Raw genomic sequence first — 24933 nt, forward strand, 5'->3', positions numbered from 1 at the left:
GCGTTGCGTCGGATTGGATAGGCCCTCGAATTGTTCGACAACGACCTTGCTCCCCTTCCTTCAGGCCCATTCTCTCGTGAAAGCAAACGTCGGATTCGAACAGGATCTACTAATAAAGGAAAAAGTACACCGAAGATACCTCAACTTAACTTGTCATCGGGTTACAAAATTGTCCCCCAACCACAACGTCCCTCAACTAACTAAACCGAACGGTTTCGTTTGAGATTTTTTTTTGGTGGTTTTGATTTCGGTTTTGTCCGACGTGGCGCTGAGTAGCGTGAAACTCATATGGACCCACATGTCAGCGTGGCCACATCATCATTATCTCCCTTTTCCTCTCCCCTCTCCCTTCCTCATCTCTCTCTCCATCCTCTGCGAGGCCGTAGTGCGAGGCGGGACGGGAGAGGAGGGCGTCGGCAGCCGGCGACTGGCGACGCGACGGCGGTGATGGCGGCTACTGGCGACGCGGCGGCGGTGGGGGAGGAGCTGCGGGCGGGCGGCCGGGGAGGGACGGCGCGCGGGCTCACCCGCCGGCAGCCGCCCACGAGGCGGCAGCGAGGGGAGGAGCTGCAGACGGGCTGCGGGGAAGGGGTGGCGCGCGGCCGGTAGAGAAGCAGCGTGCGGGCGGCCGGGGAGGAGCGGCGCTGTCGGCGACTCCCACTCTCAGATCCCCCTCGCTCTTTCTCTCTCTCACCAGGGTCCAGGGGCGCTGTCGGCGGCGCGGTGGCGCCACAGTGTCAGCAAGAAACAAACATATGCAAATCCAATCTGATGGGAGGAGCATAGCAACCGATGGTGAAAATCTTTGATATGTGTGTGTTGATTTAGCGGAGAGATCAGTGAGCATGTGATTCGCATATTGATTGTTTGGTTCTTTCTAAGTAAGAGAAGAAGTGAAATGCTCCTATTTGCGGTGCAGCCGAGCAGCAAGCAGAACGGAGAAAGCCGCAACGGGTGTACCTTGGGGAGCGAGCAGAAGGAAGGATTTGGCAGGGTCGATGCCGGAGAGCCGACGCGCGGCGAGAGCTGACGCAGCGCAGACTGCAGAGAGAGCACGTGCGGCGGCGGCGGCGGCGGTGGCGGCGTCGAGGTCAACGGCCGCTTGCCGCAAGGTGTTCAGCGACGCCGAGCTGATAGCCGTGCAGCAGCAGGCGCCGCTCGTGGGTGCAATGCAACTGGTGGACGGCATCAAGATGCTGCTCAACGACTACTGGCCTGCGGCGGCGGCGGTCGCCGGGAACGGGATGGCGGCAGCGCCCTCTTCGACGAGGCTCTCGGCCGACCACTACGTGCTGAGAAAAGTGAGAGATGAGGAAGGGAGAGAAGAGAGGAAAAGAGAGGATGCTGACGTGGCCACACTGACATGTGGGGCCCACGTGGATCCCACGCTAAGTCAGCTGCCACATCGGATAAAACCGGAGTCAAAACCACTAAGAGCAAGTGTTATGGTAGATGTGACTACCACATCTAAATTTATCCGTACTTAGGTGTCATTCGAACCTACTAGGATGAACATTTAGAAAAGAAAATATTAACGTGTGATTAATTGGGTTTTAACTATTTTAGACTTGGAAATGAATTTATTGAGATTTTAAACCAACTTCTACATAGAAATTTTTCGTTTGAAATACACCGTTTAGCGATTCGAAGAGCATGCTAATAAAATAATCTGAGATAAAATCTTATCCAGAGACTTTTTTCCGGTGAGAATAGAATGTTAACGTGTTGGGCCAGAAGAGGTGAGAAGGCCGTTTCCATAGCTCGTTTTACTGGGCCGAGCAACCAGAGGCCCACCGTGCATCACATTGACGGTGCCCCCCATACGGCACGCAGACAGAACAGCAGAAGCGTGCCGAGACGGCGAGGTATCCCGTATCATCCCCCTCCCGACCCGGCCGCCGCGGCTCGCGCCAACGTTGCCGTACGTCGACTTGTGCTGCATCTCAAGCAAACAAAGCGCTGAAACGAAACGGCAGGATCGATACCCCCCGAGGCGGCTTCGCCTTTCCTCCCTCCAACCACGTGCCACCCGCGCGCGTCGGCGATCCCTACGTCCGCGCGCGCGCGCCGCGATCGGACGGCTCCCACCCCTCGGCCGGCCGCCGCCCACGCCTCGCGTGTCGCGGCACCTGTCGGCCACCCCCGCTCCCCGCGGCGCACGCGACCTGAAGAAAATTTTAACAAACGCCGTGTTTAGATCCTAAATAATTATTCAAACATCCAACTTTTCCATCTTATCAAAACTTTTATACATACATAAATTTCTAACTTTTCCGTCACATAATTCCAATTACAACCAAACTTTTAATTTTAGTATGAACTAAATACAACAAAAAAAAAACTTCTCTCTCCATTTCATTTCAAGCGCACCTATTTTTATGTCGATCGTTCGTATTATTTGAAAAAATTTAAAAAAGTACTACAACTCATAAAAAATATTTATGTTTATCATCTAATAACAATAAAATACTAATTATAAGAAAATTAAATAAAATAGATGATGAAAGTTGGATACCTAAAATTATGGCTACGTTTAACGTGGAACGGAGGAGTACTATCATGTCCCAATCGCCTGCCGAGCCGAGAGGGAAAAAAAGGTGACCGAAGTGGCCGCGAGCACGGTACGTCGCTCGGTACGTTACGTACGTACGTACGCCTTGCCTATCCGTTGCGAGCGGTAGACCAGGGTTGGTGGTGCTGCGTGCAGGTCACGGCCGCTACGGCTATAAAATTGGCCATTTGGCCCAGGAGAGAGGGGGTCCTGGCACACACGGCCGAACTTTACCCAACGGCTCTCTTTGCATTTAACCACCTGTTGCTTGCTATTTATACACTGCAGATGCTCCAGAGAAAATCCCGCTCTTACAGAGAGTCCTAACTGTGCTTTGCTTTGCTTGTTGTTTGACATGATACTATAGCATCCACTTTGTTCATCTTTTTCGTTTAACTAATTTCTTCTCTTTTTTTTGTCCTTTTTCTTTACAATTATAAGCTGCTTCGATCTCGATCTGTTTTGGTCGATTGAGATCAGCAAGCAAGCAACCATCTTTTTATTTTTATTTTATTTTTCTTTCATACATCTCCACCTATTTTTTGCTGGTTGGAGTTCTTCTATTTCTCTTTTATCTTTTCATAGTTTCGATTTGCACTTCAGCTTTTCTGATCTACTCACCATCATCATCAGCTTGCGGCTGCTCAGGTCAGATCAGCTTGTTTCATTCGCATCTATAGCTTCTTTTTTTCCGCTCAAACTGTTCAGATTTGCAAGCGAGATCGGTGCCAATGGAGAACGCCTTTAAATCGTTGAGCTCTTCGGCAAAATCGCCATCGTTCATGGCTTCCAACAAGCACTATCACGGCGTCGTCAACCACCAGCCTCCGTTCCCACAACCGCCGGCGACGCCACCGCAGCCTCCGCTCCTGCCGCTGCCGGCGCGCCCCCATGCCCCGCCGCCGCAGCAGCACGCCGCCTGGCCGGCGCCACAACGTTCCAAGAAACCAAGCCACGCCACCGCCACCGCCGCCGCCGCCGCCGCGGCGCTGGGCCCCAAGAAGACGGCGCCGGTGCCCATCCCTGTACAGGCGGCGCCGTCGAAGAAGAGGGCGGCGGCGGCGAGCCAGCAAGAGGCGGCGGAATGGACGACGACGACGGACTCGCTGTACTCGGTGTCGCCGCCGCCGAGCTGCGTTCCGATGCCGACGTCCCTGCTGGTCGGTGCAGCGGCCGGGAGGAAGGCGGCGACCGCGTGCGCCGTGGAGGTGGCCGGCGGTGGCGGCGTGGACGTCGGAGCGACCGACGAGCTCCGGCGGCTACTCCGGCTCTAGCGGCCCCACACGTGCCCCTGCTTGCAGCAACATGCCATCGATGTTTGTTGTTTGTTCTACGTTTTGGTGCAACTTGTATACGTGCCCGAAATAAAGATGAGCACGATGTTATTGCTACAGGTTGTATTGGGTATTTGCCCTCTGAATTCAATATATACAATGTGTTTGTGTTTGTGTCACCAGCTGGATTGAAAATGAGAAAGTTTTGTTCTTCTTTTGTTGATCTACTCCGAAATGCAAACCAAGGTCAGTTCATAGCAGAAAAGGTTGCGAGGAGATTAGAGTCTTTGTATTGGTAGATCTCATCTCAGAATAATAAGCAAGGGGCAGGTTGTCACCGTTTCTTCACCTGAAGCAATAGTAGATGTGGAGAATGGAGAATTCTGTAAATCAGATCACTATGAATTCTGATTTCAATTATCACGCAGACATGCAGCGAGGTGTTTTGTCGACACGTTGCATACCTTACGAAAAAGTGGCAAATGATCACTCATCCCTTCTTAAAAACAGAAACAGCTTTATTAAATCTGGTGCAAGAATTGGCAACAGCAAGGAAAATGCAGTAAACCCTTCTTGTCAATGGGGACAACTGTATCACGATTGATCAGTCTTTACGCGCTACAACCAGAAACCAACCCCTATCCACATTCTCCATTATTTCTCCGACAAAAAAAAAAGGGGGAAAGATCTCATACATATACAATGCAGTCTCCTCTCTGAAATGATAATGTAGCCTATTTAGTATACAGTCTGAAGATCCAAGTAGGAAGAATCAGCAGTCGCAGAATGCACGGAGGGTTTCGTCGAGGGCATTCCTGTCGTAATCGCCAGTGAAAACACAGCTTCCCAGAGGTCCTTTCAGGAGGATGAGCCTCAGCAATCCATCAGCAACCTTCTTATCAACCTGATGCAATCATTCAGGAATTCAATAATGCTGCTTTTCAATAGAGGAAAAACAACTTGAGAGCTCTGCTATATACCAATGCATACAATAACAAAAAATAGGTTATCCAACAATTTGTTTGGTGACAAAAGCTGATCAGATCCACTTTGTAACATATCAAGGTACGAGGGTACTTACGGCCATAATACTTTTGAACTTCTCCACTGTCATGGCCTCTGGAGGTGTAATTGGAAGCTTCGCTTTCTCTAGTATGTCAATTGCCCGTTTCTTGATTGACTCGTCTATCCAACCCAGGCGGTGAGACATGTCAGCTGCCATAACCTAGAGTGGTGGCAACATAGAAACAGAACCAAAAGATAAGTAATGAAACGATACAAAATAATGAAATCGAGGTGTTGTAAAAATATTCAGGTGTTCTTACTGTTCCAGCTGCAACAGCCTCCCCATGGAGCCATGCTCCATAACCAGTTCCTGTTTCTATAGCCTGGCAATTGAATAAAGTGATCATAAATAATATGTAGGAGTACATCATTAAACAAACTGTTGAGGATATTTAGTTTCTGGCACCCATATATTTGAATTAAGAATGATTTATTCTGCAACCTATGGCCACCATATTACTCTAAGATTACATACAGTCAAGTCCAAACATACTATTTTTGACAGCATATGTTATCCAAAATATGTAGTTTGAATACATGAAAATGATATAACAGATTTGTTGTGAACAAACTCTTTCGGATTATTACAGTAATGAACTTTTAGGATAAAGTAAAGTAGTTTGGGAAGGTGTACTACAACATATTCCTGACCTAAACAACAAATTTCAAGGCCTCTTTCCATTTTATAATGTGTTAATTAATAAGGAGCACAGGATAACCCCATCAACATTTAAGCAAAAGAAATAAATCTGTACTTTTTACCAGCCCAGCAAATCATACGAGTACTAAACATGGAGTGCATTATAATGTTTATTGACATTAGTTCAGCATAAAATCAACCATAGTTAATGATAATACTTACATGGCCAAATGTATGGCCGAGATTAAGTGTTGCTCGGAGACCACTTTCCTTCTCGTCCTGAGCAACCACTTCAGCTTTGTTTTCACACGATCTCTTAATAGCATAGGCCAGAGCACTTGGTTCTCTACAAGTAGGAATTACGATCGATAAGTGGGGGAAAACTATTATCCATATTTCAGCATTATCATGGTATACATGATACTGTAAAAACTGAAATAGACTCCGCAAACTTTTTTTCTGATTTACAGTTCAGCATTCTCTGAGTTAACATGGTAATGCAAAAATATGGTAGTTCAATGGTTCTATGTCTGCCTGTTAAGCAACATAAATGATCAAAGGAAGCATAACAGAAATGTAAACAACTAAGCTAGGATTGACATGTACAACAATGATCTTTCTAAGTTAGCAGGGTAACACAACAGCTGAGACACTCTATTCAGTCAAACCATTTACTCATAAGATGATACATGTTTCATTTATAATGGTTATTCAGGGATAAAATGAACTTTGCAAATTTTCGGTAAAACATGTTTTCCTGATATGGTTGCTTAACTAAAAAAATGAGTCAGTTCAACAAATATAAATACAAAAAGAAGACATGCTTCCAAAATAGGGATGCATCTAGAGCACCAAACATTTCAGTCTGAGAGAGGACAATAAAGCATAACTAGCTAACTGATATAAACTTCAAACAAACTGCAGGCCTAATGCAGCTGCACATTTTTATAAGCCGGTTATTGAATTGAAATAACATTAGACAACACAATGCCAAAACGTGCTCAATACCTTGCTAATAATGCTGGCATGTTTTTCTCTTGCCATTCAAAGAACGGTGCATCTCTTATGAGACCATACTTCACCACCTCAGCTATGCCTGAAGCCAGTTCCCTGTCAGGCAATGTATTCAGTGTCTCGGTGTCTATCAGTACACACTGTGGCTGGTAGAACGCCCCAATTAAGTTCTTCCCCAATGGATGGTTAATGCCGGTCTTCCCTCCAACAGATGAATCCACCTAAAGTAATTCATGCAGCTCACCGTTAGCATCAAGCTACATGTAACCAATTGTAGTAAAAAATCTAAATCAAGCTTAGGACCTGGGCCATCAGAGTAGTAGGAATCTGTATGAAATTGACACCACGCAGGAACGCAGCAGCTGCAAAACCGCACATGTCCCCAATAACGCCACCTCCCAACGCAACAAACGTGCACCGCCGGTCCAGCCGGGACTCGACTGCCTTGTCGAAAACCTTCATCAGTGTGCCCTGCAAGCCGCAAGCAGTTAAGTACACCCAAATTGGACTGAAACAACAACTGGTAGTCTCTCAGAACGCTTAAGTCTGAACCACACACGCACCATGTCCTTGTACTTCTCGCCGTCGGGCAGGATCACGCTCTCCACAGAAACATTCGGGTTGTTGTGCGTGAGTGCCCAGGTCACCTTCTCCAGGTAGAGCGGCGCGACGGTGGTGTTGGTCACCACCAAAACCCTCTTCCCATGAACATGCCTGCGCAGCTAAGGCATCAGGATCACGAAATGATCGCACCAATTCACTAAATCCAGCAAAAAAAATACCTCTGCAGCAGGTCAGGCTCGTCGAGAAGGCCTGCGCCGATGTAGATCGGGTAGCTCCGGTCGCCGAGGTCGACGTCGACAACCGTGGAGACCCTCGACGCCGGCGGCGGCTGCATAGCGGGGGCCGCGCTCGCGACGACACGGCTGCGGAGGGTCCTCGCTGCGGAAGCGCGGAGGGGAGGAGCGCAGGAGGCGCGAGACGGCGAGGGGAGGGAGGCCGCCGCGGCCGGACTCGCGCTGGGGGCGCGGCGGGCGGACACGGCCGCCGCGCGGGAGGACGACGAGGCGGCGGCGAGCAGAGAGGAGGAGGCGGCGGCCGCCATGGAGGTGGTGGAGCTGCGAAACGAAGACGACGGCAACGGCGACGGCGGCGGGTGGTGGCTGGCGAAGCGGGGGGATTTGAGGCGGGCGGAGTGTGGAGGTTGGTGGGAGAAGGAAGCCGAGAGGAGGAACCGTGCGGTGTATCTGGACCGTCGGTTGGGGAGATCGACGGCCGAGATGGACCCGGGGTTGGTGGGTGTGGTGGCGCGGCCATGGTGGGATGGAAAGGTGGTTGACGTGGCGGGATGGTTGGCGGAGAGGTTGGGCTTGGGAATGGCTGCTTAGGGTGTCGCTGACAAATGGGCCCGGTCAAATCTGTCATCTCGTGTGTGCTTTTTTCTGGGCTTCGGCCCATATGACACAACTTCAATTGGGCCGTCGACCCATGAAGCGCATGAACAACTCTTGATTTTTTTTTTCATTTTTAAGTTTTTATTTTTTAATATTTACAGAAATATTATACCGAAGAAAATATTTACAGGTATAAACCCTACCACCCAAGTAGATGGCGGCAAGGTGACGTGGCACACAACGCCATGTGCGTGCAAGGGTGGCAAGGGGTAAATATAATTTTCGCATGCCCGCTGAGTGGCCTCCCACACAAGTCACCTTGCCGCTCTTTACTTGGACAATATGGTCTATTTCTGTAAATATTTTCGCCGTTATAATATTTCTGTAAATATTAAAAATTAAAAATTAAAAATTGAAAAAAAAATCAACAACTCTTCGGCTTCGTCGTCATCAACCTCGTGGGCTCGTGGCCAAACGGAACAAGTCGTAGGCAAAATTGCCGCGAGCTCCGGTGCCAGCCGCGCATGGCCACCCGCGACGCGCCATTGCCGCGCGGCCACTCCCGCGCAACGCCCCTCCCGCCCTTCAAAGCGGCGGCCTCCGCCTCCTCCTCCTCGGCCTCGCCCGCGTCGCCGCCAACCCCACCCCGCCCCACCCCACCCTACCCGCCGCCGCCGCTGGCCGTTCCCCCCTCGTAGTAGAGCCCCCCCGCGCGCGCGCCGCAGGTTCGGATGGCCGCCCGCGTCGCGGCCGCGGTGGCGGCGGCGCTCCTCGCCGCCGCGCTGCTCCTCCCGGGCGCCGCGGCGGAGTGGACCCTCACGAAGAAGGGCACCGTCGTCTCCTACGACGAGCGCTCCCTCATGATCGACGGCAAGAGGGACCTCTTCTTCTCCGGCGCCATCCACTACCCACGGAGCCCGCCCGAGATGTGGGATAAGCTCGTCAAGACGGCCAAGATGGGCGGCCTCAACACCATCGAGACGTACGTTTTCTGGAACGGCCACGAGCCCGAGCCCGGGAAGGTATATTGATCTCTCTTGCAGTAGATTCAGCGCTCTACCAAAAATGCTACTTTTGACCATTCGTCTTATTCAAAATTTTTTGTGCAAATATGAAAATATTTATGTCATGCTTAAAAAATATTTGATGATGAATCAAGTCACAATAAAATAAATGATACTTCCTCCGTCCCTAAATGTAAGCATTTTTGAGGTTGACACAGGTATTAAGAAAGTAGGTGAGAATGATTGAAGAAGGTGTGTGATTGGTTGAAAAGAGAAAGTAGGTGAAAAAGAATGGTTGTGATTGGTTGAGAGAAGAAGGTAGGTAGAAAAATAGCTTCATTTTGAGACAAAGTACTGTGCTAGAAATAGCTACATTTTGGGACGGATGTAGTAGTTACATAAATTTGTTGAATAAGACGAATGGTCAAAAGTTGGACAAAAAGTCAACGGCGTCATAAATTAAAATATGGAGGTAGTAGTAAATTAGAAGCCTGCAGCCTTTGATTTTCAGTATCATCTCGTACATAGACAGTTTCAGATTCATGACATTTGTTCATCTGTTGTTGCATTGCAGTACTATTTCGAAGGCAGATTCGACTTGATCAGGTTCCTCAACGTGATCAAGGATAACGATATGTACGCGATTGTGCGTATAGGGCCATTCATCCAGGCAGAATGGAACCATGGGTTCGTGTGAATCATCTCAGTGGTTTGCCTTTTGCAATTGTGATCATCTCGGTGAATCTAATTGCTCCATGCTTGATCTGTTTTCCTGCGCATTTCCCAGTGGTTTGCCTTATTGGCTTAGGGAGATCGGCCACATTATATTCAGGGCTAACAATGAACCTTTCAAGGTAATCATAGACTTGCATGTGTGATATGCAATTGTGCTGAATTTGTTTCATGCTGATGACCCGCTGGTTTTGTCATGAAGAGGGAGATGGAGAAGTTCGTGAGGTTTATAGTGCAAAAGTTGAAGGATGCGGAGATGTTTGCACCTCAAGGAGGACCCATCATTCTATCACAGGTCAATTTAATTATACCTGTGTGATGGTATCTACCAAGTCAGCTTATGTGCTCCATACCAACGCATATTAACCCATAATATGTGTAATTATGACAGATTGAGAATGAGTACGGGAATATAAAAAAAGATCGCAAAGTAGAGGGGGATAAATACCTGGAATGGGCAGCTGAAATGGCCATTAGCACAGGGATAGGAGTTCCTTGGGTTATGTGCAAGCAATCAATTGCTCCAGGAGAAGTGGTAACTTTCTGATTGTCTCAGCGTCCATAGTTAGCAACACAATGATATATCCAATTGTCCAAAACTGCGAAGCACTTCGATAGAACAAGTTCCTGTGTTCCAAAATATGCAAATACTTGTACTACTTCATTCTGCTCTTTAATTTATGCCTCCCTCTCACTAGATCCCTACCTGCAACGGAAGGCACTGTGGAGACACATGGACTCTACTCGATAAAAACAAGCCTCGTTTGTGGACTGAGAATTGGACTGCACAGTAAGTTTGATCCGTACTGAACATTCTACTTGATCGGTTTTTTTTTTCATAGTTGGTACTAATCGAATGAAATGAAGTATGTAACTCTGATGCTCTGATTAGCTTATGATCATTCAAACATTTATTGCATGGTTCTTGCATGCAGTCGCAAGTATCATTGTACTGATATTGTCAGCACTATGATTGTGAACCGAAAATGTGTTGGTTTCAGAAGTTGCACTTATCATATGCCAATTTATCGAAATTAATATTAAAAGAACTATTTTCTTGGTTGCACACAGATTCAGAACCTTTGGTGACCAGCTAGCTCAGCGTTCAGCTGAGGACATTGCATATGCTGTGTTACGTTTTTTTGCCAAGGGTGGGACGCTGGTAAACTACTATATGGTATGTGTTTTGGTTTGTTTTTTCTCTCTATTAAATGTTAAGTTATAACAATTGCCAGTTTGTAAAGGGATTACATATTAAATTGTTGCGAACAGTATCATGGTGGAACAAATTTTGGGAGGACAGGTGCTTCATATGTGTTGACTGGATACTATGATGAAGCTCCTATGGATGAATACGGTCAGATTTGCTCAATATCCCTTGTCATATATTTCTTTCTGCTGCATCTATGCACGTATTGATTCTAACAATCATGCCATGTGGTCCATGTTTTTATTTAGGCATGTGCAAGGAGCCCAAATTTGGGCATCTGAGGGACCTGCACAATGTGATCAAGTCATACCATAAGGCTTTTCTCTGGGGGAAACAATCATTCGAGATATTGGGCCATGGGTATGAGGTTGTGATCAACTGCTTCCAGTGTGACAGTTACCTGTAATTTAGTAACCAATGTTAGCCAGGGTTGATTAGTTTCCTGCACCTGCAGGCACACAACTATGAGTTACCTGAAGATAAACTGTGCCTGTCTTTCCTCTCCAACAACAACACCGGGGAAGATGGAACAGTGGTATTCCGGGGGGAGAAGTTCTATGTGCCTAGCCGCTCTGTTTCCATCCTTGCAGATTGCAAGACTGTGGTCTACAATACAAAGAGGGTGTGTGTATTGCATAAATTTACTGAAAACAAGTTACGGCCTATCTTAAATATATTTCAATAACAGAAATCGTTGATGGCTTATTCCACATATGTTACGGTAGGTGTTTGTACAGCATAGTGAAAGATCATTCCATACTACTGACGAGACTAGTAAGAATAATGTGTGGGAGATGTACTCAGAGGCTATTCCGAAGTTCCGCAAAACCAAGGTCAGGACAAAGCAACCCCTGGAGCAATATAACCAGACAAAGGACACTAGTGACTATTTGTGGTACACCACAAGGTATTTTTTTTTTCAAATATCACTCCTTTGTTCCATGTCAATGTAATAGTAGCTTTTTATCTGCTTTTCTCACAGACAAGAATTTACTTGACTGTTTGTTTTTGTTTATGATGGCGCACAGTTTTCGCTTGGAGTCTGATGATTTGCCCTTTAGACGCGATATTAGGCCTGTGATTCAGATCAAAAGCACTGCACATGCGATGATAGGATTTGCCAATGATGCCTTCGTAGGTAACTTGGACCAAGTCTATAACTCCCATATATCACAAATTGCAGGCACTAAACTTTGTACTGAAAAAAAAATTAACAACCTGCTTAGGTACTGGGCGTGGAAGTAAGAGGGAGAAGAGCTTCGTGTTTGAAAAACCCATGGATCTGAGAGTAGGCATCAACCATATTGCGATGTTGTCGTCGTCGATGGGAATGAAGGTATAGTCCATGAGAATGCTTAATGTGTGTCAAACATGAGAAAACTCTCTTGCCGTCTTGTAATAGTTATTACAGCAGCAGCAGCAGTTTTGGTGAAAATAGCAACCACAAATAGTCTAGATCCTAACTTGAGTGGCGGTGGTTGACACTGTATATGTAGGATTGTTAAAATCTTGAACGAAGTTTTCTCCTTTTATTTTTATTTTTAAAAAGGCTCTAATTATGCAAACTTGTGTATCCTTTGCAGGACAGTGGTGGTGAACTTGTTGAAGTAAAGGGCGGCATTCAGGACTGCGTGGTACAGGGTCTCAACACAGGGACCTTGGACTTACAAGGAAATGGTTGGGGTCATAAGGTACTGGCTATTGCCCTCTAGAGTGATTGGGATTTAGATAGGAAGTTTTTTTTTTTTAAAAAAAAGAAATCGGTTCAAATTTGAACAAAATTCCAAGGAATGAGGAAAGCATGCTTTTCCTTGGCGCAGTGCGTAATGTGCTCATACAGTTGAACTGATAAGTGATAACTCTGTATGTGGGTTTCAAACAGGCCAGGTTGGAAGGCGAGGACAAGGAGATTTACACAGAGAAAGGAATGGCCCAATTTCAGTGGAAGCCGGCAGAGAATGACCTGCCAATCACGTGGTACAAGGTAGGCTGTACAAGCAAAAAAGGAACACCTGAGTGTTTGCCAGCATCATACATGCATTCGATTATTTGCTTCCAATTCTCAGTGTCACTATCTATTCATTGGCATGACAGAGATACTTTGATGAGCCAGACGGAGACGATCCCATTGTTGTTGACATGAGCTCTATGAGCAAGGGCATGATATATGTTAACGGAGAAGGCATTGGTCGCTACTGGACCTCATTCATAACTCTTGCCGGACACCCTTCTCAATCAGTGTAAGCAAGTTCCTACACTACCATACAAGTGGGTTGCATATACACAACGAAATTTATTCTCACTTTCATTATGTTTTCTCTCCGTTTACAGATATCACATTCCACGAGCGTTCTTGAAACCCAAGGGCAACCTCTTGATTATATTCGAGGAGGAGCTTGGCAAGCCAGGTGGCATCCTCATCCAGACGGTGAGGAGAGATGACATCTGCGTGTTCATCTCGGAGCACAACCCGGCACAGATCAAGACGTGGGAGTCGGACGGCGGCCAGATCAAGCTCATAGCCGAAGACACGAGCACCCGGGGCACCTTGAACTGCCCCCCGAAGAGGACCATCCAGGAGGTCGTCTTCGCCAGCTTCGGCAACCCGGAGGGCGCGTGCGGCAACTTCACTGCTGGCACCTGCCACACTCCTGATGCAAAGGCGATCGTTGAGAAGGTACACACTTCAAACAAACACTTGCCAATGTACCAGAACATCATCATCTAAGTGATATGTTTTCTTGAACGAAATCGGCAAGATGCCAATTTTTTTTTAATAGAGAAGGAGTAAAATGTACAAAAATCGTATTTACAGAAAAGCGGCCGCGGCCCTAGTAACCAAAAACAATTACACTGTTAGCCAGGCGGCAAGGTGCCTTGCACCCGCCAGGCTCCAAGTTTTTGCCTCCTCCTTTATCTAAGTGATATGTTGGTGACTTGTAATATCGTATACTTCCATTGATGTCTGATCTTTGGAATGAAACGAGTAGGAATGCCTCGGCAAGGAGTCGTGCGTGCTGCCGGTGGTAAACACGGTGTACGGCGCGGACATCAACTGCCCCGCGACGACGGCCACGCTGGCGGTGCAGGTGAGATGCAAGGTATCAGGGGCGCAGGCGGCTTAGGAAGAAGGGATGCTGCTGATTGACACATTGTTTCAATTTGGCTCCTCTTGCTTGTGTAATTCATCTCGTTTTGGTTCTCATTGATGAGTCTTGAGTGCCTTGTGTGATTAAAATTTGGAAGAGACATGCCTTTTGGGGATCATGGGGGGTATTAATATGCAACAGGAAGGTAGCTGCTGATAGACTCGAAGATGTCTTCTATTCTTAATCCTCTCCTATCATATGTATTGATTCTGTAGGTGTTGAAAATAATATTAACCATCACAGGTTGACAGACAGTTTGTAGTTCAGTTTGTTTAGATATATTGACAGTTTGTGCACTAATAATATGAAGCTGTTGTTACTTGCTATAGTTGCTACTTGCTAGTCATGTGATGAGGATTGCGATTTGCGTGCGGCCCATGTTGGTTAGCCTGGAACGGGATTTCGACTTAGGTGTGTCCCGTTTAGTTTGCCCGGAACGGGATTGTCACATCTGTGCTGGCCCATATATTGGGCCATCCAGAATGGGATCGCAAAAGTCTAAGGGTGAAAATGGTATGGTTGGATCATGTTATTCATGTATCTAGCCCCATATCTTCCTGAGTTGGAAGCGGGTACGGATAACTTAACATTTATCATGTATCATATACTACTTTTCTTTTCTCACAATTGGATTTGGAAAGGGTATCTATTTAGATCGTTGATCCACATATATTATTAAACATTTTAAAAATAATTTTGAATAGAAATCTAGCATTTTGTATCCACAAGTGGATATACAAAACCATCGTAGATATTACACCTAGGGTCGAACATGTTCACCATAGATATTAGACCTAGGGATCGGAGATATTATAAACATCATAAAATGGTGATCAACCTATCGTTTCATTATGTTTATAAATGGAGCTATAATAGAATTTGTTGGATGTTTGACAATATGAGACATTGGGTGGATGCGGTTCTTCCTGTACCACGATACAAAAATTTTTAGTGGATTCGGACGTAGTATATAATATTGACTATCCTTTTTTTCTTTATTTCCCATATCCTGCTCGTATGCTTTGTTTCAGGCGGGCAGACAAAATCCCTGTCCTGATTTCACCCCCACAAAGTCGTATGGTTATCTCTTCTCTAAACCCCTTGTGGCCTTGACAGTGTCACTAGACTCCAACCTTTCACCATGATCGCTTGCTCTTCTCCAATATTGTCGGTGATATGGGCCCAGGGGTATGCGAAGTATGGAGAAGTCTCCTTGACGTCCAGCCACGTGGCCCTACATCCTGGCTCTCCAGCCACGCGGCCCTACATCCTGGCTCTCCCCCCACACCTCGGACGACGCGGAGGCAGCCAGGGGGCCTCGGGGCGCCACGTCACACCCCTCGGGGCACTCGCGCTGCCTCGGCCCGAGGCCCTCGCCCAACCGCCACGTGGCGGGGGGGGGTGAGTGGGGCGGAGACCCAGGCTGAACCGTCATCAATACGCAGCGCCCCAACCATCCCTCACCGCGTTTAATGTGGTAAGGGCGGACGTGCGGCGCTGCCCGATTGACCCACGTCAATCGGGGCGTGACCGGACTGTGAACGGCCTGTCGCCAGTCACGTCCGATCGGACGGGCGGAGGTGCCCCCATGTTCCGCCCTGTACTTGGCGGAGTGGGGGCAGGTATGCCCCGTCCCATCAAAGCATCATCTGAAGCCCCCTCCACGTGAGATGGACCGCTAAAAGTCTCCCTTCATTTAAAGGGGAATGACAAGGGTGTCCCCCGTGTCAGGCAGAGGGCAGCGCTGGGCCCCACTCGTGGACGGACGACTGCTTAGCTTCCGGGCGAAGGCACGAATGGTGGTCCGATCCAAGCGGAGTAGGTGCCCCCCCCCCCCCCCCCCCGTGAAGGAGTAGGTAGTGGCGGTACATGTGGTATCCCCTTGAACTATGAAAGGAGGACCTTGCCCACCGAAAAAAGGGACAATAGTCAGTTAGCCTAAACCTCAGGGGAAGAAGAGCGAGAGTGCTCCCTGGAATTTAGGAACCTTTATAGCACCCAACCAGAAATCCCACGCAGAGGAATAGGGTATTACGCTCCATAGCGGCCCGAACCTGTATAATCCTGGCTCTCGCGTGCGGTCTCGGAAGACTCTAGGCGGATACACGATCCCGATTAGCGCGCCCATTCCCCCGGCCGAACTCACAAAAAGGGGATCTCTCGATCACCCGCTAGAGAGGATCGTTCCTCGACAAATATGATCATACCCTTGCGCGTTATTGGCAATTAACCTCCCCCGTCTTGCCTCCACTCACACGTCTCCTGTTGCGGTGGCACCTTTCCCAGCAGCAACAGGAGACGTGTCAGTGGAGGCAAAACGGGGGAGGTTAATTGCCAATAACGCGCAAGGGTATGATCATATTGGAGGAGAGCGAGCGATCATGGTGAAAGGTTGCAAACGAGAGTGTCGACGTCCCATGGGCATGACCGCCTCCAGACCCACCTGTTGTACTATGTGCAATTCTTGACGACACGATAAAAATCTACTACAAACCCTAAAAAATGTACATTGTTGTCGTGGAAGATATGATCCGTTGATTCTACATCTGTTTCTACTAGATAATAATCATAGGACAATCAAGAATAAACTTGATGTCGCGAAAGGGCCTGTAACCTAGTGGTTACAAGAGCTTCAGTAGCACCTGACTTCGTCAATCTCTCCAGAATTTGCCGGCTCAGTCTTCGAAGATGCTCATAGGGGTAGAATTGTCAAAAAAAAAGAATAAACTTGATGTCGAATAATTAAAAATAAAGTGTAAACGTGTTGAGAATCGAAATACGAGAACCCGGAGGGTTAAAACCATGTATCCCTACCCTACCACTACCCCGGAGTTATCTCATTAAGACAATAATTTTCTTTTCGAGAATACGCACGAGACAACAACGACTTCCCTAGGATACACTCCTCCTGTCCTGCATGGCTGCACTGCTTAACCAATCTCGCAACTGCTAAATTGTTGTTACCGAAGTAATTTTGTTGAGCCAACTCGCAGAGAGCATGGTTCGAGCGAGTACAATGAGCATGCAGTCTTTGGGTTACCATCTGAGAGGCAATTGACATGCCCAAACAGATTTTCGTTTCCTGCTGAATACCAAACGCCATGTTTTCTTGGCAAAGAGCAAACAAAATGCCATAATTCAAGTGGGGTTTCAGTATCAGTTGACAGGTGGCGATGCTCATTGCGCAACATCGCTTTTTTAATTGCTTTCAGAGGAGAGGCAATAAAAGATTGCTCGACCACTGCAGCAAAAATCTCTCAATAGAGACCCTACTGCTAGAAATCGGTACTAGCTATATGTGCGCTTTGTGCTGCCGACAAGTGCAAAACCATCACATTTTTCTGAAGAACAGGAGATGTTTATCTGCAAAATCAAATAACCACAGGAAGCAAAAAGAAAAAAGAAAAAAAAGGAAAAAAAGGAGATGTTTATGTCCAAAATCAAATAACCAGAGAAAACAACCCAAAAATTGGAGATATTTATGTGCAAAATGAAATAATCAGGAGGAAGCAAATAAAGGAAGATGTTTACGTACGAAATGAAATAACCAGGAAAAAAAATGGAGATGTTTATGTGCAAAAACTGAAATAAGGAAGACGAAGCAACAAAATAGATGGAGATGTTAGAGATGTTTATGTACAAAAACTGAAATAAGGAAGACGAAGCAACGAAAAAAATAAGGAGGAAGAAAAAGAAAGAGAAAAAAAAAGAGAGGACGAAGAAAAAGAAAGGAGAGAGATATGTAAGGCGAAGCAACAAAAAAGGGGGCGTTCCGAGAATCGAACTCGGGACCTCTCGCACCCAAAGCGAGAATCATACCACTAGACCAAACGCCCTTTCATGCCAATATTTATAAATAGTTTTATAAATCCTATAAACAAAACTTTTCAACTTTTTCCCTCCAAAACTTCTCACTTGCTCCTGCCGAAATCCCCCCCTTTCCCTCCAATTCCCCTCCTCCTCCTCTCCTCTTCCTCTTCCTATTCCCATCTCTCTCTGCATTTCTCGATCTGATTCCTGTGCGCAATCGGCAGCGCGCGGATTCCAGTGGTGCTCCTCCACGCCTCGCCGCTGCATCTCCACCCATGGCGACCGCCGCCGCCGCCGACGACCTGGACCTCCTCCTCTCCCTTGACGCGGACGGCGGCGAGGCCGTCCTCGAGACCCCTCCCTCCTCCCCGCGCCGCGACGCCGCCACCGCCGCGGCCTTCACCCCTCCCAGGGCGGTGCGCCCCGGCGGCACCGACATGTCCGTGTTCCGTGACGCCGTCAAGGACTACCTCGACGCCACCCCCGCCGCCGTCGCAACCTCTCTCCCCAAGGGGAAGAGGCCCCCCAAGTCCACCGAGACCATCGTCGACGCCCACTCCGGCCTCCGCATCAGGAGCCTGACGGCGTCGCCGCTCGAGATCACCAACCGCTTCGCCGACATTCGGTTCGTCCGCATCTCCGCCATCAGGTAAGGATTCAGGCTCACCCCGCCGCCTTGTTTGCATCGCTGGGTTGTTTGTGTTTGTGTTTGCGCCGCTCTAATCGATTGGTGCGCAGGAACCTCGCCGGGGGCGACAGCTTCTCCGGCTGCTGGGCGACGGCGGGGGTGGTGCTCGACAAGGGCGCGCCGCGGGTGAGCGCGCAGGGGAAGGAGTACAGCATCTGGAAGATGGGCGCGCTCGACGACGCCGACGTGTCGGTGTTCCTCTTCGGGGACGCCCACGCGCACCACTCCGGCGCCGCCGTCGGCGCCGTGTTCGCGCTGTTCAACGGCAATGTCCGCATGGACAACGGGGTACCTGATTTCTCCATTTTGCATTTCTCATCAGGGTTGATTTGTGCTCATCAGAGTGATGCTGATTTGGGTGTTCTTGCAGGGGAGAGGGTTCTCGGTGAGCGTCGCCTCCGTAGGGCAGATGATGAAGATGGGAGTCTCCGCGGATTTCGGGATCTGCAAGGGGAAGAGGAAAGATGGGATGGGCTGCACCATGGCCATAAACAAGTATGCATTTCCTCTGCAACGATGAGAACTTTGTTTCAAAACTTAACCTGTTGGGTTGTATCTGCTTAAGATGTGAAATATCTTTCTGGGCAAGGTATTAACAAAAATCTAATATGCACTGATGCCGATATTAAGCTAATTTCAGTTTGCCTGGGTGGATTATGTTCTGGATATTTCAGATACATTTTCAACCATGAAAGCAAATTGTAACTGAACACCAATTTTATCATAGATCTTAAGATTCGCATTTACATGTGGTTGTACTTAGATAACTAAAGTTTTACACCTGGTCACAAAAAGAAATAATTTCACAGCATTTCTTTTTGTGTGATATCTGAACCAAAAATCAGATGAATCTGCTTGGTTTTCATGGATGTATCTATGGGCCTCTACTGAATATTCTCTGTACATTTTCAGGCGTAAAGGATCATACTGCAAATTTCATTCATCGGTAAGGACGGAAGTTGTGATTTCCAGCATTTTGCAACTCAAAATAGATTAATTTCACATGACGCATCTCGCTTATTTCCTATTGGCAGAAATCCTCACAGAAGTACTCTACTGGCAGGGTAGAGCTTAAGGGCGGGTAAGTGAATTAGTGAACCCCCAAAGGGATCTTCTATATTTCCCCTTGATATAGTTTTAAGATATCTTTGTTGAACTTTGCATGCTATATCTTTCAGAAACTTCAAATTTGCTTCAAAACTTCGTTCAGAAGGGATTTACATGGTCAATCCCCTAGAACGATCCAATTCAAGAAACCCATTACAACCAGTAAAAGTGATGTCAATAGATGGGTTAAAAAGGGCTTTGAGGTATGAAATACTATCCCAGCTGCCATCTTTGCATATTGTTCTGTTCACATTTCATGTTCTTTCCTGACAAAAGTCAACTTCAATAGCGAATGAAACAGTGTTGAAATATGGAAATGATTGTATTACAGTTGTCCTGCTAGATAAAGTAAGCACATACTTCATTTGTAGTCAAATCTTTTTGGAGGTCATGTGTGGCATGAAATGGTATGTAAATTGAACTGTCCTAGGAAATGATTTTTGGCTTGTGACACCTAGATTCCTAGAAGAATCCCCAAATGAATGGCAGCTTAGAATTACCATGCTAAATAGTTTATGTATTAATTCTTATTTTGTTTTGCAGTAATGCAGATAGAGTGACTGCTAAGAGCCAGTCACAGGGTATAAGGTTCCTTTCCCATGTTACAGGTACAAAGCTACGTTTCCCCTTCCATTCCAGTGGGCGTAATAATTTAACGAAAGTAGCACCAACTTAACGAAAGAAAAATGTTATGATTGCTTTGCATTCAGAACTGATTTTCTTCTGCATTGATCAGGTAATATAGAATCAAATTTGTCCAGCAATGGTTCCACCAATCCACAGACATCAAGGTTCAGCTCAAACAAAAGGTTTGTGTCAAAACTATATGTCGCTTGGTTTGCTTACTGTAGTCTTTATGTCCCACTCTATCAACCAATGACATTTAAACTGAGCAAGCTTCACTTACATGTAGGTCCACATCTTGTAGCACCAAATCAATGCCCAAACCGGGATTACAAAAGCAAGAGCAAGATAACAAGAAAATGAAGATGACATGCCCTCCAAAGAAAACGATTGAGCTTGATGACGTCAGCTCGGACGATGAGATCAGTATAGTGCTAAGACGCTGATAGCGTAGTTTCATTGCCCTCCAAAGAAAACAATTGAGCTTGATGATGTCAGCTCGGACGATGCGATCAGAATAGTTGCTGAGACGCTGATAGCGTAGTTTCACTGCCGAGTGGTATACAGTGGATCACACTGGCTGTACATGTAGTCAAGCAACAAATTATTAAACATAGGCATTTTGTAAGGTCCTTGTAGAACCATGTGATGCAGCCAGCAGCCATCTTTCTCAACATGGAGACATGGTTTTACTGAATATTTGTGTACAATTGTTTGAGAAGGAATCATCTGAAAGCTCTTGTCAATACAATTTTGTACAATTGTATGAGAAGGAATCATCTGAAAGCTCTTGTCAATACAATTTGTTGGATGACATGGTATTGTGTACGTACAATTGTAAACATAACAGGAATCATTGGAAACATCTTCTGTACTCCAAGACAGACTTGACCAGAAGAAGCAGAGACTTGACCAAAAGAAATCTCTTCTGTAGGGCTTACCAAAATTTTGATAATTACAATAGTATCAAATTAATGTTTGGTTTACTACCAATGGTATCAAATTCTACGCAAAATTCTACGCAAAAATTGACTCAAAACCAAACACCCATAGCACAACCACATCCTCAGGAGCTCAGTCCCAAATCACAGCATTCCATCTTGGTAACCCACCTGGAGCCCATAAGCATTTTACCTGAAGCTCAACCGGGGAGCTCTGTCCCAAACCACAGCATGCCATCTTGGTAACCCACCTGGAGCACAGAAGCATTACCTGAATCTCAACCGGGGCATCAGCATCAGTGCATCACCTAGTTCGGAACAAAACACCAAGGCAACAAGGGAGGCAGCACAAAATTACCAGAAAGCAGAATAAGCAGAACAACCAGCAATCATTTCCTTCTCGCTCCAGAGTGCACAAAACAGAACGGAGTCAGCTAAATAGTCTGCTCTCCCAACCAACTAACGACGAACTAACCCTAATTACAACTTTCTTAAAGACAGTTCAAGCAGAGAGTTCATAGCTGCTCCAGGATCAACTTCTCGACATGACGCGCTTCCCCTTCCTTGCTGGTCATTCGCATGAGATGGTTGTTGCTTTTTTTTTGGGGGGGGGGGGGGGGGGGTCTTCATTCGAAGGCCCACTGGTTCTCCCTCCTCACCTCCTCTTCTTCCTCGGGGGTGAAGTCATTCTTGATGTTGAAGGTCTTGCGGATCTCCTCTGGTGTCTTCCCCTTGATCATGTCAGCCACGGTCTGGCAGGTCAGATCCAGCAGTCCCTTGATGTTGAGGTAGTTTGCAGCCTGAAACACAAACATGCACATGAATCTAATCGACTTTGTACATGAATGATAAAAAACAATATACATGGATACAACAGAAGCATGAGACAATCATCCAGCAGCTGCATGATGGGTAGGAGCAGTGTTCATAATTTAGTGAATTATCAAGATACAGAATGTAGAATGGCTATTGCACTAAGCAAGTTTAGGTGTTCCCTTGCTACTCTACATACTCTATACCATGTCTGATCAGCACAATGCACACTGGTTAGTGGCAAGAAAACATGTAAAGCCAAGCTGAGAACTGAAGAATTCCAATACAACACAGAAGATTATTAACAACAAATGGATAATCAAGAACGAACAGATAATCAAGACAGAACGATTGTTTCGTACATAAGTTAGGAAATCGATGACATACTACCAATGAAAATACGCCACTGTAAGCCAATAACATGCACATAGATTTTTATATCAACTCAACTATCACTACTCAAAGCATTGCATTCCATGATGAAGAAAATACCAAATGCTATTTTTTTAAGGTTAGATTATCTCATGCCTTCTTGCCCCATGGAACGAGCATGAAAAAATAACACCTCCATTATAGGCCACAACAGACATCAGTTAAACCATTTTACAAATATCTTAACTAGACATTTCAAAACTATTTGGATACTGACTAGAGCATCCCAAAGAATCCTAAGACATGTCCACAACAAATATATGCACCAAACAACTAACAAGAAATACACACAAAATAAGCACCATTCAACCAGCTTGTACTTGCATTAACATCTTTTAATATTTCGCTTCAAGGCTTCTAATACAAGCACATCAGAATCTCCAGTCATGCATCACAATCACCAGTCATGCTGTTAGCAGTCAACAAATTATTAAAACTCTCTTGAATTTAAAATATTAAACCACAGCCATCTGATTGTACAAATTAAAAAATGTGAATACAGTGAAACCTCAACAAGCTACAAATTCTGAACCCATAACACCAAAACAGATTAACAGATTAAGATAACCAGTTCTGTGATCCTAGAAACTGACTATGGCCCTGCAAAACGATTAGCAGACAGCAAAGCCATCAAAATACCACCTAATCAGTCACAGCCTCCTATAACACAACAAATAAAATGATCCCATCATAAAGAAATTATAATCTCTCTACACCTCCTACATAGGTAGTAAAATAATTTCACACTAGGCACATGAGTGAAGCAATGAGGATCAGGTTGAATATGAAACATGGAGATGATAACACTTGATGGCCTACAATACCACTTTATATAATAAAAAAAAAGTGTGTTCGAAATACAGGTCTCTACTCTCTAGCCAATGATGCCTGAAGAACCTACCACATTCATAAACAATTCACAACACCCAAACCCCCAACTAACTGAACTAATCCTAAACCACAATGACCCTCCTAAACTGAAACACCGGTAGCATCACATAATTTTTTTATAAGTCAGAGCAAGAAAGCCAATCTACCTCCAAAAGTATCCTTGTTTTCTTTTCTCTTTTTAATTTCAGAAGGACTGAATTTCCAATCTACTATCCAGCAACCAGATCATCACCCATCGATGGAGGCGCATAATCACAAACCACAATTTAACAATCATCACAAAGGGCCAAAACTTCCAATCTACTATCAACAGAGGCGCATAACCACAACAGACGCACAATCAAACAATCATCACACAGTTCATGGAGATGAAACATGAGCAGAAGAAAAACAAAGGGGGGGAGCGCGCGGGGCGGGAGGCATGTTCTCACCAGGATGAGATCGAAGAGGGTGGACTGGTCGACCTTGACGAACTCGGCGTCGAACGTCTTGAGCTCGTCCTCGACGGCCTTGTTGGCCTCCACGGCGGCGGGGGCGGGGGCGTCGCCGTCGGCGGCGGCGGCCGCCCCGCCGCGCGCCTCGACGTGCTTGCTGCAGTACTCGATTACCTTGGAGAGGATCTTGGCGGAGACGTTGGGGAGCGGGATGCCGGTGTCGGCGCACTTGTCCTCGATCATGTGGCGGATGGTCTGGGACTCCATGGCCACGGCCTCCGCGACCTCGAACACCTGGCCCTCGCAGCTGCGGAGGGTGATCATCGCCTTCGTCTCCGCCTCGGCCGCCATCGGATCGACGAGAGAACAAACCCTAGAAAGCGATGGAATAGATTGGGATTGGGGGTGGGTTTCTTCCTCGGGGTCCAAGAGGGGCTTTGCCATTGCCTTTTTATGGGCGGAATCGGGGAGAAAATTGACATTGTGCCATTCTCAAAAGTGGGTTTCGTCCAAATGCCACGCTGGGAGTGGGCTTTATTAAAATGTCACTTTCAATCGAAGACTACACGCTATAATGCCCGAACGGACAAAAATACCCCTGTTACTACCTTCTTCCACCTCTGACAAGGGATGCCTCGCCGGCTCGCCTCTGCCACGCCCACCTCATCCGCCTCCACCTCCGCTCCCCTTCCTCCCTGACAACCCCCGCCTCGTCCGCCTCCACCTCCGCACCACTTCCTCCCCGCCTCGACCGTCCCCAACCGACGACCCCGTGGTCACGCTCCACGCCATCCGCGCCACCGACGCCGACGTCGGCGGTCTCCGTCTTTCGTGCCAACCCGCCGTCCTAGCCACTCCCGTTCTTCCAGACGGCGGAGGCGCACCCGCACGGCGGAGTCGTTGGTGGGCATGGCCATGGCGAAGGCGCGGCGCGGTGGTCATCGGAGGTGCAGGCGACGGCGGCGGTGGCCGGGACGGGTGCGGGGGCTCGCGGAGGGCGGGGCTGGGATGGGGGCGGATGGGAGGGGGCACGGGGAGGGGAGCCATGGGAGGGGTCCCCGCAGGGGCCTGTGGCCTGTGGTTCTCCATGGAGGAGAGCTCGCGCGAAGGCAGATGGTGGCCGCCGGCGAGAGCTGATGGTGATGGAGGGAGGAAGAAGA

At 47.1% G+C, this 24933-nt stretch overlaps 5 protein-coding genes and 2 non-coding genes across 7 annotated transcripts; 4 read left to right on the forward strand and 3 right to left on the reverse strand.

Annotated features, from left to right (window-relative positions):
- Positions 1 to 620: 620 nt before the first annotated feature.
- LOC4347716 (uncharacterized) lies at positions 621 to 1600 on the forward strand. The gene is made up of 2 exons (XR_001540062.3): positions 621 to 795; positions 920 to 1600. It is a non-coding gene; the product is annotated as an uncharacterized protein (transcript).
- Positions 1601 to 2858: 1258 nt separating this feature from the next.
- Positions 2859 to 4004, forward strand: LOC9267361 (CASP-like protein 4A1). Its single transcript, XM_015757037.3, has one exon. The coding sequence runs from the start codon at positions 3283 to 3285 to the stop codon at positions 3823 to 3825; it is 543 nt and encodes a 180-aa protein (XP_015612523.1). The 5' UTR covers positions 2859 to 3282; the 3' UTR covers positions 3826 to 4004.
- A 318-nt stretch (positions 4005 to 4322) lies between these two features.
- Positions 4323 to 7732, reverse strand: LOC4347717 (3-dehydroquinate synthase, chloroplastic). Its single transcript, XM_015757036.3, has 8 exons — positions 7327 to 7732; positions 7108 to 7258; positions 6848 to 7015; positions 6539 to 6765; positions 5753 to 5876; positions 5151 to 5213; positions 4907 to 5050; positions 4323 to 4729 (listed from the first exon to the last, which is right to left on the reverse strand). The coding sequence occupies exons 1-8, from the start codon at positions 7647 to 7649 to the stop codon at positions 4598 to 4600; spliced, it is 1332 nt and encodes a 443-aa protein (XP_015612522.1). The 5' UTR covers positions 7650 to 7732; the 3' UTR covers positions 4323 to 4597.
- Positions 7733 to 8414: 682 nt separating this feature from the next.
- LOC4347718 (beta-galactosidase 12-like) lies at positions 8415 to 14361 on the forward strand. The gene is made up of 18 exons (XM_015755203.3): positions 8415 to 8960; positions 9517 to 9629; positions 9730 to 9796; positions 9877 to 9969; positions 10066 to 10209; positions 10373 to 10464; positions 10746 to 10851; positions 10947 to 11031; positions 11133 to 11251; positions 11339 to 11506; positions 11610 to 11791; positions 11913 to 12022; positions 12111 to 12220; positions 12468 to 12575; positions 12767 to 12868; positions 12979 to 13124; positions 13216 to 13561; positions 13875 to 14361. Exons 1-18 carry the CDS (start codon positions 8670 to 8672, stop codon positions 14007 to 14009), a joined length of 2517 nt encoding a protein of 838 aa, XP_015610689.1. The 5' UTR covers positions 8415 to 8669; the 3' UTR covers positions 14010 to 14361.
- Positions 14362 to 17797: 3436 nt separating this feature from the next.
- TRNAP-UGG (transfer RNA proline (anticodon UGG)) lies at positions 17798 to 17869 on the reverse strand. The gene has a single exon. It is a non-coding gene; the product is annotated as a tRNA-Pro (tRNA).
- Positions 17870 to 18031: 162 nt separating this feature from the next.
- LOC4347720 (uncharacterized) lies at positions 18032 to 21041 on the forward strand. Its single transcript, XM_015795700.3, has 9 exons — positions 18032 to 18492; positions 18582 to 18819; positions 18902 to 19026; positions 19444 to 19477; positions 19566 to 19612; positions 19710 to 19841; positions 20182 to 20246; positions 20375 to 20447; positions 20552 to 21041. Exons 1-9 carry the CDS (start codon positions 18119 to 18121, stop codon positions 20706 to 20708), a joined length of 1245 nt encoding a protein of 414 aa, XP_015651186.1. The 5' UTR covers positions 18032 to 18118; the 3' UTR covers positions 20709 to 21041.
- Positions 21042 to 21573: 532 nt separating this feature from the next.
- Positions 21574 to 24193, reverse strand: LOC4347721 (SKP1-like protein 20). The gene is made up of 2 exons (XM_015795701.3): positions 23771 to 24193; positions 21574 to 22003 (listed from the first exon to the last, which is right to left on the reverse strand). The coding sequence occupies exons 1-2, from the start codon at positions 24122 to 24124 to the stop codon at positions 21830 to 21832; spliced, it is 528 nt and encodes a 175-aa protein (XP_015651187.1). The 5' UTR covers positions 24125 to 24193; the 3' UTR covers positions 21574 to 21829.
- Between the last annotated feature and the right edge of the window lie 740 nt (positions 24194 to 24933).

The sequence above is a fragment of the Oryza sativa genome, chromosome 9 (genome assembly GCF_034140825.1).
Source record: "Oryza sativa Japonica Group chromosome 9, ASM3414082v1".
Classification (NCBI taxonomy): Eukaryota; Viridiplantae; Streptophyta; class Magnoliopsida; order Poales; family Poaceae; genus Oryza; species Oryza sativa.

Coding starts and splice junctions, on each gene's coding strand:
- LOC9267361 (XM_015757037.3), top strand. CDS start 3,283: ATGGAGAACGCCTTTAAATCGTTGAGCTCTTCGGCAAAATCGCCATCG.
- LOC4347721 (XM_015795701.3), bottom strand. CDS start 24,124: ATGGCGGCCGAGGCGGAGACGAAGGCGATGATCACCCTCCGCAGCTGC. Junction 22,004..23,770: donor CCCTCTTCGATCTCATCCTG/GTGAGAACATGC, acceptor TTTGTGTTTCAG/GCTGCAAACTACCTCAACAT.
- LOC4347718 (XM_015755203.3), top strand. CDS start 8,670: ATGGCCGCCCGCGTCGCGGCCGCGGTGGCGGCGGCGCTCCTCGCCGCC. Junction 12,221..12,467: donor CGTCGTCGATGGGAATGAAG/GTATAGTCCATG, acceptor TATCCTTTGCAG/GACAGTGGTGGTGAACTTGT. Junction 12,869..12,978: donor TGCCAATCACGTGGTACAAG/GTAGGCTGTACA, acceptor TTGGCATGACAG/AGATACTTTGATGAGCCAGA.
- LOC4347720 (XM_015795700.3), top strand. CDS start 18,119: ATGGCGACCGCCGCCGCCGCCGACGACCTGGACCTCCTCCTCTCCCTT. Junction 18,820..18,901: donor ATGTCCGCATGGACAACGGG/GTACCTGATTTC, acceptor GTGTTCTTGCAG/GGGAGAGGGTTCTCGGTGAG. Junction 20,247..20,374: donor GTTCCTTTCCCATGTTACAG/GTACAAAGCTAC, acceptor TGCATTGATCAG/GTAATATAGAATCAAATTTG.
- LOC4347717 (XM_015757036.3), bottom strand. CDS start 7,649: ATGGCGGCCGCCGCCTCCTCCTCTCTGCTCGCCGCCGCCTCGTCGTCC. Junction 6,766..6,847: donor CTACTACTCTGATGGCCCAG/GTCCTAAGCTTG, acceptor GAATTACTTTAG/GTGGATTCATCTGTTGGAGG. Junction 4,730..4,906: donor AGTTCAAAAGTATTATGGCC/GTAAGTACCCTC, acceptor TGATTGCATCAG/GTTGATAAGAAGGTTGCTGA.